The 12,760-nt window shown below is 42.1% G+C and overlaps 1 protein-coding gene across 1 annotated transcript in view; it reads left to right on the top strand.

Moving 5' to 3' along the window:
• Positions 1-1,540: 1,540 nt before the first annotated feature.
• The window catches only part of LOC126470651 (aquaporin AQPAn.G), a 170,512-nt gene continuing 159,292 nt past the window's right edge, over positions 1,541-12,760 (top strand). Inside the window, exon 1 of the mRNA XM_050098632.1 lies at positions 1,541-1,581. Coding sequence (XP_049954589.1) covers positions 1,566-1,581 — 16 coding nt within the window. The 5' untranslated portion in view covers positions 1,541-1,565. The remainder of the gene's footprint in view (positions 1,582-12,760) is intronic.

Here is a 12,760-nt window from a genome sequence, read left to right as displayed (position 1 = left end):
CTTTATTCGGAGAATTTAATAATACAGAGCTCGTCTGCGGATATTGCGTACTGCATTATTTAAGAGCAGTTTGCTATTGTGTGGTGAAATTATGAGTTGTTTACGTGTTTGTGGTCTGTGTCATATGACCACAGTCGGATCAGTGCGGATGTTTTGTGACAAATATACTCCACGACTAAATAAAAGGGCTCGAAATAAATAGAGTGCAGTCCTTCCTTACTTCCCCGAGCAGCACAGCGCAGTCTGAGCGGTTTTTGCGCAAAAGTGGCAATCTGGTAAGACTGTGAGTGAGTCAACAAATAACTGGACAAATTTATCTGTAGAGGAGTTACAGGTCTGGACTGGAATGAATATCATCAATATATTAAACGGCTAACTCGTTTTAGCGTGAACGTAAATACTCGAAATTATTACGACACAAACAAAAACTCCCAGATTGTATGGCTTCACTTGTAAGGAAATTTAAAAAGCCAAACAAGCTTTTCAGTGAGAGTCTACTCGAAAAATCAGGAAAGTGTTGTGGGACGTAACTGCACCTCGATATAGTTCTTAGCAGCAACTCCACCGAAAAAATTCGGAGTTTGGCCAAGGATAATTTCTGAGTATTTTGGTATAAGTGAGTTGTGGCCTCCGCTGCCTTGTTATAGAGTAATTTGACTTGTTCAAATGGCTCTGAGCACTATGGGACTTAACTGCTGAAGTCATCAGTCCCCTAGAACTTAGAACTACTTAAACCTAACTAACCTAAGGACATCACACACATCCGTGCCCGAGGCAGGATTCGAACCTGCGACCGTAGCGGTCGCGCGGTTCGAGACTGAAGCGCGTAGAAACGCTCGGCCAAACTGGCCGGCAATGTTGTTTGTCTGCAAGCACTGAAAACACTACGGAAACGCCGCGGCTCTCGGTCGTTAAGTGAAGGCCGTCGGCCACTGCGTTGTCCGTGGTGAGCGGTAATATCTGAAATCTGGTTGACATTGTAGGTCTCAGAATATTGAATTCCCTAACGATTTCCTAAATGTAATGTCCCATGTGCGTAGCTCCAACTACCATTACGCGTTAAAAGTCTGTTAATTCCCGTGGTACGGGAACCTTTTCACACGAATCACCTGAGTACAAATGACAGCTTTGCCAATGAATTGCCCTTTTATGCCTTATGTGCGCGATACTACCGCGATTTGTACGTGTGCATATCGCTCTCCCTCGACTTTTGTCACCTCAGTGCAGAATGGCTAAGAAAAAGGCTGATAGGGAAAGAGACGATAAACAGTAAGGGCAGAAGTAGTGTCGATGCAGCGTTCTACCGGGACGCCAAACACAGGACGACGACGGCGTGCGTAGCATCCGGCACCCACCCTCGAATCCGTCCGACGCCGAGTGTAGATTCGCCGGCGAAGAAAGGGCTGCGGACGTAGGTGCAAAAAGCAACCTGAATAGCGGCGGCGAGAGGATGGCACGGCCGCGGAGCGCGCCGGCCGGCGTGCGGTGGCGGGTGGGGGGCGAGCTATAAGAGGCAGCGCAGCGCGCGCCGCGCTAGTGCTACGACCCGACGCCACGCCGCCAACATGGGCAAAGCCACAGGTGAGTCCGCGCCGACGCCACTCCCACTGCCCTCTGCTCGCGCTCCCATTGTTGCCAACGTCCTCTTCTTCACCAAGTATGACCGATTGAATTTCTTCATTCCTTCTCAAGAGATACTCTGTCCGTACCGACACGCTACATCACAAATAAAGAAAGAGCCTTCTGTAACTCTCGTACGATATATCTCAGTTATGACCTTCTTTGTTACTCATCATTTGTTACGCTGTTATCTCACATGAAAGATACAAGGTGAACCAGCAAGCCACAGACAAAATTACGGACGTCATTTAGGAGTATTTTGCGGTAGATTGATATAAGAGTCGCGTGGGCCCCGGTGGCTTCTTACAGAGTAACGACTCATTCGGTTTATTACCCAAATTACCTTTTTTTCTGTTACAAGTACGCCGGCCGAGGTGCCCGAGTGGTTCTAGGCGCTACAGTCTGGAACCGCGCGACCGCTACGGTCGCAGGTTCGAATCCTGCCTCGGGCATGGATGTGTGTGATGTCCTTAGGTTAGTTAGATTTATGTAGTCCTAAGTTCTAGGGGACTGATGACCTTAGAAGTTAAGTCCCGTAGAGCTCAGAGCCATTTGAACCATTTTTTTGTTACAAGTACCTTCACAACAGTGAAAAAAACTACAATATCCAATCACCAAAACGTTCAACACAAAACACATAGCAATACTAGAAGTGTCAGATGCAAAAGTATCGCGATGTGGTTGCCGTCGCTGCAGTAACAGCTCAACATAGCGCCGTTGTTAGGCTCCTCCTCTGCATTCAGTCAACCCGTACACGGACGCATATTGCTCGGATCTTCCCCAGTAAACCTATCCATATCGCTGCGATCAAAGTTGACATAAGTCTAACACTCCTGAAAAAAGAAATCTGAGACAGAACCGAGCAGTGCTCTTTGCAAACTGGAAGTGAGTATTACTGTTGTCGCCGGCCGGGGTAGCCGAGCGGTTCTAGGCGCTACAGTCTGGAACCGCGCGACCGCTACGGTCGCAGGTTCGAATTCTGCCTCGGGTATGGATGTGTGTGATGTCCCTAGGTTAGTTACGTTTAAGTAGTTCTAAGTTCTAGGGGACTGATGACCTCAGAAGTTAACACCCATAGTGCTCAGAGCCATTTGAACCATTACTGTTGTCAACAACATGTGAATGGAGCAAGTCTGTTTTCATCCAAGACACAAAGTATGTTCTGACGCTATTTACACTGTTGTGCACATATTTTCAGGCCAATACAGATACAAACTTTAATTGTGGTAACAAGTCAAAATACTCTATGACAAGACAGCGGAGGCCACAACTCACTTATGCCAAAATACTCAGAAATTATCCTTGGCCAATCTCCGAATTTTTTCGGTAGAGTTGCTGCTAAGAACTATATCGAGGTACCCTTACGTCCCACAACAGATTCCTTATTTTTCGAGTAGACTTTTACTGAAAAGCTTGTTTGGCTTTATAAATTTCCTTACAAGTGAGGCCATACAATCAGTTTGGCATTTTTTGTTTGTGTCGTAATAATTTCGAGTATTTACGTTCACGCTAAAACGAGTTAGTCGTTTAATGTATTGATGATGGCGAATTCGTACTTTTAAATTCGGCACGAAGCTAAGTAAATGTAGCCATATTTGATATTATCTGATTTTCATAAGCACAATCATTTATAAGAAGAAAACATTGGTGCTGCCTATAGTTTTAGTATCTAAACTTTAATGACTCACAAATTTCCAAATTTGTGTATATGTAACATCTATATTTAATTTTTCTCATCGGAGTCACAATGAAACGTAATAAATCTGTTCTCAGTGCTCTCAATAGTCAAATTTACGTTTGTAGTGCAAAAATGGAAATTTCTATCGTCATCTCGTAAAATGTACACGTAATAAGTCAGGTGATTTCTAACTGCCTACCTTATTTTATTATTAAGCCAAATCCCTAAAAATATTATCAACGATAATGCATAGTAAAAAAATATGAAAAATATCAAAAACTTTGTTGGATGATAAAGTACCTATTTGGACTTCACTGATTTCAGACTCTAGTGACACACTGTTCCACGCTGAATGAACTTCTTTTTCTTTGCTTTTCTCGAGCCCCTTGGACACATGATGGCTATAACTGGGAAGTTGAACTATAAAAACGAGATAGACACAATTAACCAGTTAACATAGCACACTGATATCTTGAAGTTAAGTAATTTTGTGATTATAATGTATTTTTAAGTATCTCTCTTCTGTATCACCTGGACGTATTGTCAGCTTCTAATCTGTTTCACACAGTATCGCGTTTCAGCGTGAGCGAAGAAGGCGTAAGCACCCCTACGTGTAAGATAACAGAACCGGCTCCAGGCAGCGGGTCCTGCGACGCTGAGGCTGCTACCAGCGTTTTATCAGCTCCCGTACCGCGCAATGCATACGCCTCTTCACTGCGTAAACACGACCGCTCACGTAACTGCTGCCTCTATTTGCAGTATACGGTAGCTAATGGTCTGCGTGCTATAGTACGTGTTACGGCCGCCAGTGTTGAAATTATGAGAGGACTACTTAGCGTAGCGAATGAAAGATTTAGGTAGAGCTAGAAACCCAATATTTTCTAAGCAAACCTCTCGCAGTACCGGCCATCTGTTTCGCTGCCATACTTCGAGAGGCTGCAAGTTATTAGTGGTGGAACCATCTATACGTACGGTTCATTATTTTCGCGTCCAAATGATCCTAAATTTCCTTAAAAGACAAGTAGTTTATCTAGACAGTAAGTGAGACTGAATTTCGGATACATCTTCCGACACGAAATCGTTTGATAATGTTTCGCTGCAAGTCGTGATCAACTGAACACGCTACATTAATAATCACGTAGCTTCATTGCGACCGCAACGTATACTTCAAAGTAGACACTTGAAAAAAACTGAGCCTTAGGAAACGTTTAGAGCACGTTATAATGTTTCACTGGCGAACCTAGCGACCGGCTTAAGATATTGAAAAAGGAATAAGAGGAGGTCTCGTCAACGTCGAGGTCATTAGAGATGAAACACATTCTTGGTTTGGCGAAAGGAGAGGAAACAAATGAACCGTAGCATAATTTCAAGAAGTTACATACCACGTCTGGATGAGGACTCTGACAACGTTTGTCCGAATACGAGCCCAGTGATTCATCTCACTCGAAGAGATATAGATTCGTATTTTGAAGGATCGGGTTGAAATATTGTGAGAGCATACACATTTAGTTGTTCCATGGTTTCCCGAAGACAGTTGTAGAGCATGTCGGGACGGATCTTCCGACAAATCCAAAGCCAGTTGCCACCTACCTCCTTGTCTCCGACCCTAATGATCTACACTTACAGACGAAGTTAAATTCTAGCCTCCCGATATTTTTTGTACGGCTGTTCGTATTGTGGAATTACTGGAGCTCTGTCGTTCTAGGACAACGGCAAGAGAGGTGATTACCTCGGGCGTTAATCTGCATGTTAAAAAAAAAACAACCTTTTGTTCGGAAATGAGAACTTGCTGGTGCTTAAAAATAAAATGACTCAGACAGAAAAATTTCGTTTCTTAACGTGTAAATAATCGTCGACGTCAATAGAGACGTTCAGTTCTGACAGACTCCATCACAAAGCCACCTTTCTCGGTTGTCTCTTTCGAAGTTGCCAAAAATAAGAACCTATATTTACCAAGCGATAACACGTCGTCATGAGAGGCTGGTAGTATGAGTGAAGAATTGAGTTTTTATAAACAATAAACCTACTGAGATCTTATTGAATATCGTTGTGAACAAATTAACGTCGTTCTTGTTTTCCAGAATCTAGCCGGAAGTGCTCCAGATTGTAAAAATACATCCATCACACTCTAACGATGAATCCTGAGAACATTTTCTTCCTGATCTGGTAGTGACAGTTGTAGTAAAATCGGCAGCATGCTGACGATCACGAACGTATAAAGCGCTCTAACAGATCAAAACCACTTTTCCAACCTGGATCCGAAACCAGAGTGCCGCTTCTCGAGGCCAGAACATGGAAAGAAAAATTGGCAGACGAAATCTCTCCAACATGTGCTTAGATTGTTTAGTTGTTAGGAACATTACTTGCGAAATGTTAGGTACGGGTCTAAGGCAATATTAATATTTCAGGGAATTTCATAAGTGCGAATATTCCCCTACATGTTGAGTTATTTGGTTCAAACAAGATGTAGTTCATAACAAGATTCGGGGGAATACAATCCCGGTTCTTGCACTTGTTTTGGCGTAGGCTATTCATCAAGATATAAGACTTTCATTCATCTCACTAGCAGACTCCATCAATGATAAATAATGTTAGATTAATCTATAACTAATTGTCTAGTTATAGTGGAAAGTTCAATGGTCAACAGACACTGAGTAGCAATGAAAAAATTAGTATGAACGGCCACATACTCTAGCACCAAAGCGAAGTCAATAAGAGAACAACATATTCAGTCTTGCCAAAGTGAACATGGCCTCATAGGAACATTGCCTCATTCATAAAACCAAGAAAGTGCATGTCGTCTCTGTAAAATAAAATTAACACATTTCCTCATTCAACATGCATCAGAGTATTACTTTCATATATATTTATTAATTTGCAGATATGAAGGTAAGCAGAGATGAAATTGCGTCTTAAATCTTAGTAAGATATAATGAAGAAATAATTCAAAAATTTACTCACAGAAACAAAACTGCAGTCTAAAAATTTGGTTCGAGTGCGACAGAAATGTAACTGAAACTGACTGGAGTACTCGAAACTGGAATTTGAATCGCATTTTTGGGTGCTAAAATTAATGTTTTCCAAGTTTCTGAACAGTCTTTTTTGTCAGTAGGGGTACTTGATTCTGGATTAAAATTCTCGAGATTCAATCTTTCATTTGTTCCTTGAGACACAACTCTTACCATGAATATACTCAAGAAAATAAAAAAATTGTAAGGTGTTCAGGGTATAGCTTACAGGTTATGACGCAGGACGGGTCACCTTCTCTACTGACCTGGATGTCTCTTCGAAACTTAACGTTCCTCGTTTCCTGATTACAACGTACTTCGTACACTCGCAATACGTATGGTAACGCTAACCTGCTGAATAATACATAAGATTCGGTGTTTCTCCTTGAAATATTTCATAGAGTACTTTATTGACAGAAATGTTAGCTACAGAGACGAGATGGGTACATTTCAAATTGTTAGACGAGTATACAGCGAGATGTAAGGGTGATTTTGATAATCCTTCTGGACGTTAAGGACAAAAATAATTGTACGATGCAGAAATTTCGAACTGATAGAGTTACGTAAGATTTTTTTTTGCCGTTTGTACAATAAAGGCATCAATAACAATTAACAGCTGTAACGATATGAAACATACTGATTCCGTCAATGCTTTTTATTTGATTTGTGGCTTCTAGTCCATACAGTCAGCACATCAGTGTTGAAATCTGTCTTATCGCAAATCGCAACTGTTTATTTTATACACACGACCATACTCAGTAACGTACATGTAGTATACAGTTTCATGCCCGGTGCTACCCCGGGACTACTCAGATCTTACCCAAACGAGAGTATGTTCAAACACTGCAAATTTCGTTCGACAAAACAGGAATAGGAAAGCGATAAGACACAAACTGGATAAATGAAGTGGTATCGCTAAGATTAGCCACGCAATGAACCTCATGGAAATGTATGCAGTTTCTGGAAGGGAAACGTCGAGCTACCGCATATCAGTCTTTGCATTGAGCTAAGTTTCTTAATTTAGTTAACTTCTACTGTACTACTTCTCATATGCGAAAATATTGTAATATATTTCTTTTCTCAGTTTTTACTATAATGGTGTGTAGGTCGACAGCCACTTAAAGCATTTAGCAGAAGTAAAATAACCAGTTTAACTTGTTATTTTTTCTTCCTATAATCGCGCAAGGTCAAGTAGTTCTTGCTCAAAAATGGAAAAAATATTTTCATATTTTATGTCGCAATATTTGATATAACGACGGTGGATATTTGATCTATTTGTTCTGTATCTTAGGATTATAAAGCAGTTTTAATGAATTTTCTGACGTTTGGCCCTCTCGTCGTCTGCAAGCATTGCTCAGCTATGAAACTTTGGTGCTATTATTTTCCTACCGTCATAATAACAGCTAGATCGTGAAAAGTACGTTATTGTTGAGCTACGATTCTGCAACAGCTGTGTGCGACAGTACACGCCGCGAAAGGTAACGCTTTGAAATACATTCACCTGCTGCCCCTTTAAGTGCCGAATGTCATCTTACGCAATGCGTGTTGTTGAACTTAAGGAGCACGGGAACGTCGAACCGCGTGCAAGCTGAACAAAGAAACACCAGCTCGTTAAACAGGAAAGTGTGCACCTTATTATAACTTGCTGTATTCTCCCCTCGCCGGTATATGTCATCATTCCGTTCGAAAGTTAGTTATAACTGCAGCAGGAAAACTCGTGTCAGGGACTGCCCTGCAGAAAACGAAATTAGGTTTGAAATTTGTTAAGGTCACTGACTGGAACGAAAAGGTAGGATTTTTTTCTTTTTAATTTGGCCTAGATATTTTTCAGTTCTTCGTTTACTATGTTCGTTATTGGAAGATGGAGACAATATTGATAACAAATGCATACGCATAAGAAAACATCCATTATCTTCAATGAATTTGTACTGAACTAGTACCTATGATCCCACATAAGTGAATGACGGCGTTGACTGATGCCGGAGTGCGCGTACTACAGTTAGTCATCTGAAATTAATTTTTTTCTGTTTTATTTTGTGTGAAATATCATGAAACTGTGCTTGCAATATATTTAAATTCAACGATAAGATAGTTTTCTACATGATTTCAAGTAACGTATCTACGAGGGGCGTTCAGAAAGTAAGCTCCGATCGGTCGCGAAATAGAAACGACTATGAAAATCCGATAAAGCTTTGCACAGATGTGTTGGGTAGTGTCTCTAGTATAACCCCAGTTAGCATCAAGTCGCTCTTCTCATTTCTGAGCTCGCAGTGAGTGCGTAAAGATGTCTAGAAAATAGTGTCTGCCGCCAAGTACGAGGGCCTGGTGAGAAATTTCGCCTGAAGCTATGCAGCTAACAATACATAACTGTCGTGCTGTTTCTTCTTCAAGACAATTCTCAGTCGCATTCTGCAGGGGCAATGAAGATGCTCCTGCATCGTTTTCAAATGGAAATGTGAGATTACCCACAATACAGTCCGCAATTGTCTCCCCCTGAGTTTCATCTCTGGTCACATGAACCGCTGTCTTTGAAGACAACATTTTGACACAGACAACGAGGTGTAGGCCAGCGTGGAGAATTGGCGGAAAGCACTGGCGGCTGCCTTCTATGATGAGGATATTGAAAAGTTGGTACAACGCTATGACAAAAGTCTAAGTCAGAACGGCGACTACGTAGAGAAGTAGCTGAAAGGTGTAGCTAATTGTTACAAGTAAAACATTTCTGATGTTCACTGTGGTTTCAATTTGGCAATCAATCGGAGCTTACTTTCTGAACAGGCCTCGTAGAATCACTTCTGCATTTTTTATGCAGACACGATTCAGAAGGGGACGCTGCATCATTTTCAAAGCTTGTTACATAAGTATTTCTTTTCCCTAGCATTCATCCATCCTAGTACGCGATCTGCTTTATTAGGATATGGCAAATTTTATTTGCATCTGACTATGTGCTTGGATGCCTTTCCTGACATATAGTCATCAAGGTAATCTAAGGAAAGTAAATCGTGTGCGGCATCTGTCTGTGAATCGTGTAAACTTTGTTCTGTGTGTCATACTATGGTAACTGCTTGGGCTTCATTTTATCTGAAGCGAAATTTGTGGATCAGACTAGCATTTGACTAAACGAGTGTGAGAAACCACCTAATAACCAGTCAGGCTGGCCAGAGTATCAGACCCTCACTCGCAGGCTAGCGTGCCGCGCGTCACGCAGTACGAACAGATTGCTTATTACATAATAATCCTTCAAACGTAGTTTTTTCGGATGCAGTCTAATGAAAACTTGGGGAAGACAGGTGTTTTGAAAAAGGATGTCCTCTCGACACCGAGGAACGAACAATGGCGAGGAAGGGAATCGGTTTTGCTTAAAAAGTTATCTCGCCATTCGCTTCCAGTGATTTACGAAACCAACATACAACCTAAATCAGGAAAATTGACCCTACTGAATACGAGGCATATTCTTGAATCGATGCGCAACTTCTCTGGCTATTACATTGTTCGTAATTACGCTTTTGTTATCTTTCGTCCATCACGTCGTCATTTAGAGCGTATCGATTAACTTACGATTACATTTTGAGAAAAATTTTACGCAGCAATACAATTTTACTTAGTATGACACACGAGTAAGTCGTCTACAGCTTGAGATACCATTTTCAAACATAGCGCAGCAAGAAAACCGAGAAAAATGTTTCAAAGATTGCCGTCGTGGAAAGCCGCATCCGCAATTTCCGCTTCTTTCCTTATAACCTACGACAGTCTGAACCAAGCTAGATAGTCCAGTGGCCATGGTATTGGTCTCGCATAAGGGGAGGCTTTCAAAACTTCAGCTGGTCATCAAGATCTATTTTCTCGGTGTTTTTTCTAAATCTTTTAGGGGTGATGTCGAGATGGTTCCTTTGAAAACAGTATGATCAATTTCATTTCCCTATTCTTGTCCTACGAGCGTTTGCGGTCCGCCTCTAATGACTTCCTTCTACAAGGACTTTAAGCCCTAATCTTATTCCGCTATCATCTGGAATATCACTAAATTAAATTCAGTAGTTTTCAATAAATATCTAAGCGCGAGATTATACATGACGTTGAAACACACATTTGTTTTCAGTAAGGTAGTACCGTAGGTTCTAGATCTCATGATCGAACAAATGGGGCTTGCTGTCCCAGACATGCGGGCTACGTATGGCTAGATATGTTGCCGTATTACTGAACGAGTATTGTACCAGGTTCGTATTTTATCCAAAACGCAATACTTACATACAATTCCTTTCTCTGATTTTCTTTCCTACTAGGTTAATCAGTAGTGGTCGCTAAAACAAGTAACGGCAACCGAAAGATCGCGGGCTCAGTTTACCAATTTCGAAATACCTTTTTTCTCGTGGCAGATGCCTGTTATACTTGTATTATAATTGTGCACATGGGGTCTCAGTATGGCATTATTGCCCTGTGTTGTCATCAAGCGAGGTGACACAGTGGTGAGACACTGGACACGTATTTGGGAGGTGTAGAGTTCGAATTCCCATATTTACGTTATACATGCCTACCCTAAATACCTTTAGACAAATGCAGGGATAGCAAAAAAAAAAAAAAAAGCACTCCGTCTTCAGGCGAAGAGTGGCCTCCCGGGACCGTCCGACGGCCGTGTCATCCTCAGTGAAGGATGCGTATAGGAGGGGCGTGGGGTCAGCACACCGCTCTCCTGGTCGTTATGATGGTATTCTTGATCGAAACCGCTGCTATTCGTCGAGTAGCTCCTCAATTGGCATCACTAGGATGAGTGCACCCCGAAAAATTGCAACAGCGCAGGGCGGCCTGGATGGTCACCCATCCAAGTGCCGATCACGAACGACAGCGCTTAACTTCGCTGATCTCACGGGAACCGGTGTCTCCACTATCCACTGCGGCAAGGCCGTTGCCTAATATAGGGATAATGCTTTCAAATATTCTCAGTCGATTTCCTGCCACTGCATTGTACACTTTGAGATAGTGCTCCATCTCTCATGTCCTCACCGTCCATAGAGCGTTAAAAACTGTCATGTTTACTCTCTTACAAGTGGCTCTGAGCGCTATCGAACTTAACATCCTAGGTCATCAGTCCCGTAGAACTTAGAACTACTTAAACCTAACTAACCTAAGGACATCACACACATCCATGCCCTAGGCAGAATTCGAACCTGCGACAGTAGCGGTCGCGCGGTTCCAGACTGAAGCACCTACAACCGCTCGGCCACTCCCGCCGGCCTTATTCTCTTACAGTCTGCTCGCCAAACCCGATCAGTTACCTTACGAGAGATGAGAGCATACTGCAAAAATTTTCTTACTGAACTCTCAATATGTGGATTTTTGTCAACCTCGCTTTAGATTTAAGTCATCTATTTGCAGGTACGGAACAAGTTTGACATATTGCAACAAAAAAATAGAAACATTTTACGGTGTTTGTTAAAGCATCATCTGACCAAACGCTTTGTGCACGTCAGATACATCACACCAGGCAATAAAATTCGACAAAAATCTGAATGGGAAATTGACGGAAAGTATGCGTTTGACGAGACGTAGAGATTTTACTTTTATAGTTCGGCGCTGTTTAGATGCTTAATATATTGAGCTAAGGCGGAAGTTACGAGAGTGTGCTGAGAATAATGCCTTCATTATGCTACTGTAAATATCTATTGACGTATTACGTGATATACATATTACTCGGTCGGCTTTCCCTCTACGCCGGCGCAAGTTGCGACCCTCTGATACTAGAGGGCACCCTGACGTAGTGTGTAAGGTGGTGGTGTGTAATGTAACTATGTTGGTGCTTGAGGTAGCCCTTAGAAAACTGAAAGCACGAATTCGAAGGGCTCGTCCACACGTGGAGCACCCTCTTCAGCGTGACAATGCCAGACCACACACGAGCGCTGCGAAATTTGCAACAACCCGATGCCTTGGGTTCAGTGTCATCGATCATCTCCCATACAGTCCCAACTTGGCCCCATCCGATTTTCATCTGTTTCCAACACTTAAAGAACACCTTCGATGTCTTCACTTTGATAATGATGAAGCGGTGCAAGCAGAGCTGAGTCTGAGACTTTGTCAACAAATTTGAACATTTTACAGAGTATCAACAAACCAGTCTCTGGTTGGGAGAAATGTGTTCGTCTCCATGCTGGTTATTTTAGGAAATATATATGTAAACATCAATAGTAAATATGTAGAATGTTAATAAAGTTTGTTTCATTTCCAGAATGAAATTTTCACTCTGCAGCGGAGTGTGCGCCGTTATGAAACTTCCTGGCAGAGCACTAAATGCAAAGGTTGGCTCTGAGCACTATGGGACTTAACATCTGAGGTCATCAGTCCCCTAGAACTGAGAACTACTTAAACCTAACTAACCTAACGACATCACACACATCCATGCCCGAGGCAGGATTCGAACCTGCGACCGTAGCAGTCGCGCCGTTCCGGACTGAAGCGCCTAGAA

Source organism: Schistocerca serialis, chromosome 3 (genome assembly GCF_023864345.2).
Source record: "Schistocerca serialis cubense isolate TAMUIC-IGC-003099 chromosome 3, iqSchSeri2.2, whole genome shotgun sequence".
In the NCBI taxonomy this organism is placed as follows: domain Eukaryota; kingdom Metazoa; phylum Arthropoda; class Insecta; order Orthoptera; family Acrididae; genus Schistocerca; species Schistocerca serialis.
Note: the sequence above shows the minus strand (reverse complement) of the source record. Positions and strands in the feature narration are given on the sequence as shown.